This window comes from Gadus morhua, unplaced genomic scaffold, assembly GCF_902167405.1.
Source record: "Gadus morhua unplaced genomic scaffold, gadMor3.0, whole genome shotgun sequence".
Classification (NCBI taxonomy): domain Eukaryota; kingdom Metazoa; phylum Chordata; class Actinopteri; order Gadiformes; family Gadidae; genus Gadus; species Gadus morhua.
The window spans coordinates 45,001-50,000 of NW_021963958.1; the positions used below are offsets into that span (position 1 = coordinate 45,001).

Below are 5,000 nucleotides of genomic sequence, written 5' to 3' on the forward strand. Positions count from 1 at the left end.
AGGAGAGGGAGGGCAGCGCCGCCGCCGGCCAGCAGGGGGACCGCGCCAAGAAGAGCAAGGAGTTAGAGGGGAGGGGGGAGGGGAGGGGGGAGGAGAGGGAGGGCAGCGCCGCCACCGGCCAGCAGGGGGACCGCGCCAAGAAGAGCAAGGAGGTAGAGGGGAGGGGGGAGGGGAGGGGGGAGGGGGGGGGGAGGAGAGGGAGGGCAGCACCGGGGCCGGCCAGCAGGGGGCCCGCGCCAAGAAGAGCAAGGAGATGGGAGGGGTGAGAGAGGGGGAGGGAGGAAAGAGGAGGGGAGGGAGGGGGAAAGGGGGGGCAGAAAGATTGGGAGAAAGAGGGTGGGGGGAGGGGGGGATGGAGGAGAGAGGGAGGAAGGAAGAGAGTGGGAGATAGGGAGGAGAGAGGGAGGGAAAGGGGGAGAGGGTAGAGAGCGATAGAAGGAGAGAAGAGGCCGAGAGGACCACGGAGTGGGAGAATGGGGGAGCGGGGAGAGAGAGGAGGGGGGAGGGTGAGTGTAAAGGAGCAGTGGTGAGGAGGAGGGAGAGTGATGACCAGTGGGTCACTGGTTGTGAGGAGGGCTGAGGTTCTAGTGAGTCTCCCCTGTGTGTCCTGCAGTGTTCTGACAAGTCGTGTCTCCGCACCCCCTCCATGAAGAGGAGACCCACCGAGCTGGGGGCCGAGGGCAAGAAGGACACCGGCATGCTGAAGTACATCCGCAACCAGGTAACCAACACCTGGCCACACACCTGGCAGACCAGGTATCCAACACCTGGTGGTCACACACCTGTTAGACCAGGTAACCAACACCTGGTCTCACACCTGGCAGACCAGGTAACCAACACCTGGCCACAGACCTGGCAGACCAGGTAACCAACACCTGGCCACACACCTGGCAGACCAGGTAACCAACACCTGGCCACACACCTTCAGACCAGGTAACCAACACCTGTCAGACCAAGAGCCCCGCCCCTGTCTCACCTGTGTCCCTCCTGTCTCACCTGTGCCCCGCCCCTGTCTCACCTGCACCCTGCCCTTGTCTCACCTGTGCCCCGCCCCTGTCCCACCTGTGCCCCGCCCCTGTCTCACCTGTGCCCCGCGCCTGTCTCACCTGTGCCCCTCCCCTGTCTCACCTTTGCCCCGCCCCTCTCTCACCTGTGCCCAGGTGCTGAGCCTGTCGCCGGCCCCCCTGTCCCTGCTGATCAAGGCGGCCCCCATCCTGACGGACGACATGTACGGAGACATCCAGCCCGCTGCCTGGGAGCTAATGCTCAGCGTGGACGAGCACATGGCCGCCGCCGCAGGTGAGGACAGACAGACAGACAGGCAGTCAGACAGCCAGACAGACAGACAGACAGACAGACAGACCGACAGGCAGAAGAGGTACGGCCGCCGCAGGGGAGGACAGACACACAGACAGACAGACGGACAGACAGAGAGGCAGACAGACACACAGACAGACAGACAGACAGACAGAGAGGCAGAAAGACAGACAGACACACAGACAGACAGACAGACAGACAGACAGAGGTACGGCCGCCGCAGGTGAGGACAGACAGAGGTACAGAAGGGTCAGCAGGAGGTCAAGATACACTCAGATAAGGGTTTGGTGTTCAGAGGGGCAGGGGGGATGCTTCAGAACGGACATAAGGGTTTACTACAGTTGGTCCTGGTCTATAGTTGCTGTGATTTCACAGTCCTTTCATTTCTCTTTCTCTCTCTCTCTCTCTCTCTTTCTCTTACTCTCTCTCTCTCTCTTTCTGTCTCTCCCCATATCTCTGTCTCTCTCTCCATATCTCTCTCTCTCTCTCTCCCTCTCTCTTTCTCTCTCTCTCTCTTTCTCAAACAAGCGTTGACCTTGTCATCCCTAATCCCCACCGTAAAAACCCCCTCCCAGCTTCTTGTCCAGACGAGCCATGTTCCTGCTGTGTGCGGTGAAGGTCCCTGACTGTCCTTCCCCCCCCCCCCCCCCCCAGCGGCCATGTTCCTGCTGTGTGCGGTGAAGGTCCCCGACGTGGTCACGGAGATGATGATGGCCGAGTTCCACCACCAGGAGGCGTGCCAGCGCATCAACTCCGTCCTCAAGTTCTACACGCTGTGGCGCTTCCGCTACCAGGTGTGGCCGCGCATGGAGGAGGGCGCCCAGCAGATATTCAAGGTGAGGTCAACACCTTATCTCCATGGCGACCCCGATCGATGCTCTATCTCCACGGGGAAGGACGTGATGTTTGAGTGTGTTGACTCCCTTAGAGGTTAGCAAAGGGACGTCTGTATTGAGTCCCAAATCATAAGGGTTAGAATGGTTGGGATTTAAGGGTACTTGGCATGCTAGGCTACGTAGCATGGTAGGCTACGTAGCACGGTTGGGTACTTAGCATGGTAGAGTTCTTAGCATGGTAGGCTACTTAGAATGGTAGGGTTCTTAGCACGGTTTGGTAATCAGCATGGTAGACTACTTGCCATCGCAGGGTACTTAGCATGGTAGCATAGCATGGGAGGCTACTTAGCATGGTAGGCTACGTAGCATGGTAGGGCCCCAAAGCCGCAGTAAACCTTCAGAAGTGCCTGAGAGTCTCCGTTGTGTTCCAGATCCCACCTCCCAGTATAAACTTCACCCTGCCCTCCCCCATCCTGGGCATGCCCTGTGTGCCCATGTTCGACCCCCCCTGGGTGCCCCAGAACAGCGGCAGCGTCCAGGACCCGATCAACGAAGACCAGTCTGTAAGTCCCGCCCACCTCCACGCCTGGGTAACCAATCACAGGCCATAGCAGACACCTGTTTTACCAGTGAACTGCTGCTAGCTAAATGCTATGTTGTTTTGTTAGAACTTTTTGGTGACGTGCTAATATTAGCAGCGTTCGTAGCCTTCCACAAATATACGCAATCAATTATTGAGTACATATTACGATCACTTTGGCACAATACCACTTCAGTCCCAGTATGTCTGACGCCTGTATTTTGTTTGATCTGGGTTTAAAAAAACATGGATATCGTGATAGGTTCAATTTAATAAAAGTTTAATTAAATTAGGTTTTTGTTATCTGGGGTATGTCCATCGACCTAAACTCATGTAGTCCATCGTACTTCCTTTTCGATTAAGCTTTCACCAAGTTGCATAGTGTCAGTGAAATACATTCAATGTTTTTTACCTGACATTAAATCTCTGACGTTACAAAAACATGTAACTCAAAGCACCGGAGTCGCACCAAGCACCGCCCCTCCTGGTCTCTCATTGGTTCATACGGCGCGTGACATCCCCTGAAATCCATGCGAGCAGCCAATCCCAGAGGGGCACTGTCCCTATAATTCGGTGGTAGTGTTTGGTTTGTCCTGAAGGCCTTGCTAAACCACCTCATCACCTAATGCAGGCTTTTACCAAACATGTGGACACGGGGGTTCCCAAAGTAAGAGTCCCTACAGTACACAGAGCTGGGGGGGGGGGGGGGGGGGGGGGGGGGGGACTTTTACTCTGTGAACCGTGAGGGTTTTGCGCCAGTGTAAGCACGCCGCCTGTAATGTCTCAACTGTCTTTGTTTTTAGTACCCCTCACTCATTCACTCAGGCCGCACCATCGTAAGTCCAGACTTTTCTATGGATGCTTATGTTGTTGCATCATGTTCCCCCCGCCAGCCGGCGACTGAATGACAAAACCCAAACATCCAACGACACCCGGCGTCCATCTCCCTGTTTGGCCGAACCCAAAGCTAGTGACCTCTCATTCGTTGGACCTCCCATAGGTCGGTCTGGCTACTGTTGCATCTTGGGTGTTAAGGGGGACCTAGCCTAGTGTCTCGTGCCTGAAGCTGATTGTTCAACAACAACAAAAACGACGCACATACAGCATGAGTGTGAGGCGTTGTCGTCTGTGTGTGTGTGTGTGTGTGTGTGTGTGTGTGTGTGTGTGTGCGTGTGTGTGTGTGCGTGTGTGCGTGCACGACAGTTTGAAGAAGTGCACAGCTGCCTGGGCTTTGTGGAGCTGCGTCCATGCCATGCGTCTCACTGTGTGTCTGTGTACGAGCATGATTGTGAGTGCCGTCCCGTTCAGGGGGGGGGTATGGCCTCCTGACCGGCCCCCCAGGGGACCCCCACTGCCTTGCCCTCCTCATGCCTCACAGGGCCCCACACACTGGGCCGTTCGGACCTCCGTCGGCTCTCCCCGACCAAAACGGCTGCAGGCCAATGTTAGCCGAACGTCAGCCAAACGTTAGCCAAATGTTAGCAAACTGTTAGCATAACGTTAGCTGATCGTTAGCCGATTCTGAACGACGCCAGACGGCCGGCAGCCAGCCGATCCACAGAGACGTGGGCTCACACCAAGCTCGGCCGGTGTCCGAAGGCTCGGCCGATAATCTCTGACGTAAGTCGTACGATATTCGTAATGGCGCAGTGTGTGGAGCCCGTTAACGGAGAGCCAGCCACACACACCTGTCCTCCAGCCCTGAACACCTGAGCTCACAAAGGGTTTAAGGAGAGCGTCTGAATCTAGGTGTCCCCCATCTCTACGGTCCTTAAGGAAGTTCTTCAGATCCTAAAGAAACTTCTTCAGCGCCCTCGCTACCCTTCCTCTACCCTTCCTCTTCCTCCTTCCTCCTACTGCCCTTAGAGTCCTCCAGATGAACCGCTCAGCCTTCCGGGGCTGCCTTGCTCATGTCGATGTGTCGCAACGCGGACGTCTGGGTTAGCAGTTATAGTATACCAAACACAGCTCGGTGTTTGGCCTGTCACCTCCCTAAACCGTACTCCAAAACCTGGTCCCGGGACCAATCTAAAGCCGGCTCTGTTGACCCTACACTGCTGCTACGGGTATGGGCTCGAACCGGCAACCCGGGATTAGAGATTAGAGGACCACAAACGCTCTCATCCAAAGGGAGGGTGGGTCATTTGGCTCAGCGGTTTCAGTTCCCTGAAGTTACACACTCCTCCCCGCGACTCGCTACCAATCGGGGTCCCAGCACCGAGGAAACACACGCTACACAGCGGTCCAGGGTCTCGAACCGGCAAACC

The 5,000-nt window shown here is 56.4% G+C and overlaps 1 protein-coding gene across 4 annotated transcripts in view; it reads left to right on the top strand.

Moving 5' to 3' along the window:
- The window catches only part of unc80 (unc-80 homolog (C. elegans)), a 74,378-nt gene that overhangs the window by 42,840 nt on the left and 26,538 nt on the right, over nt 1–5,000 (top strand). For all 4 annotated transcript variants that reach the window (XM_030349893.1, XM_030349890.1, XM_030349891.1 and 1 more), the window contains exons 32-35: nt 614–721; nt 1,161–1,299; nt 1,972–2,153; nt 2,585–2,716. In XM_030349893.1, coding sequence (XP_030205753.1) covers nt 614–721; nt 1,161–1,299; nt 1,972–2,153; nt 2,585–2,716 — 561 coding nt within the window. The remainder of the gene's footprint in view (nt 1–613; nt 722–1,160; nt 1,300–1,971; nt 2,154–2,584; nt 2,717–5,000) is intronic.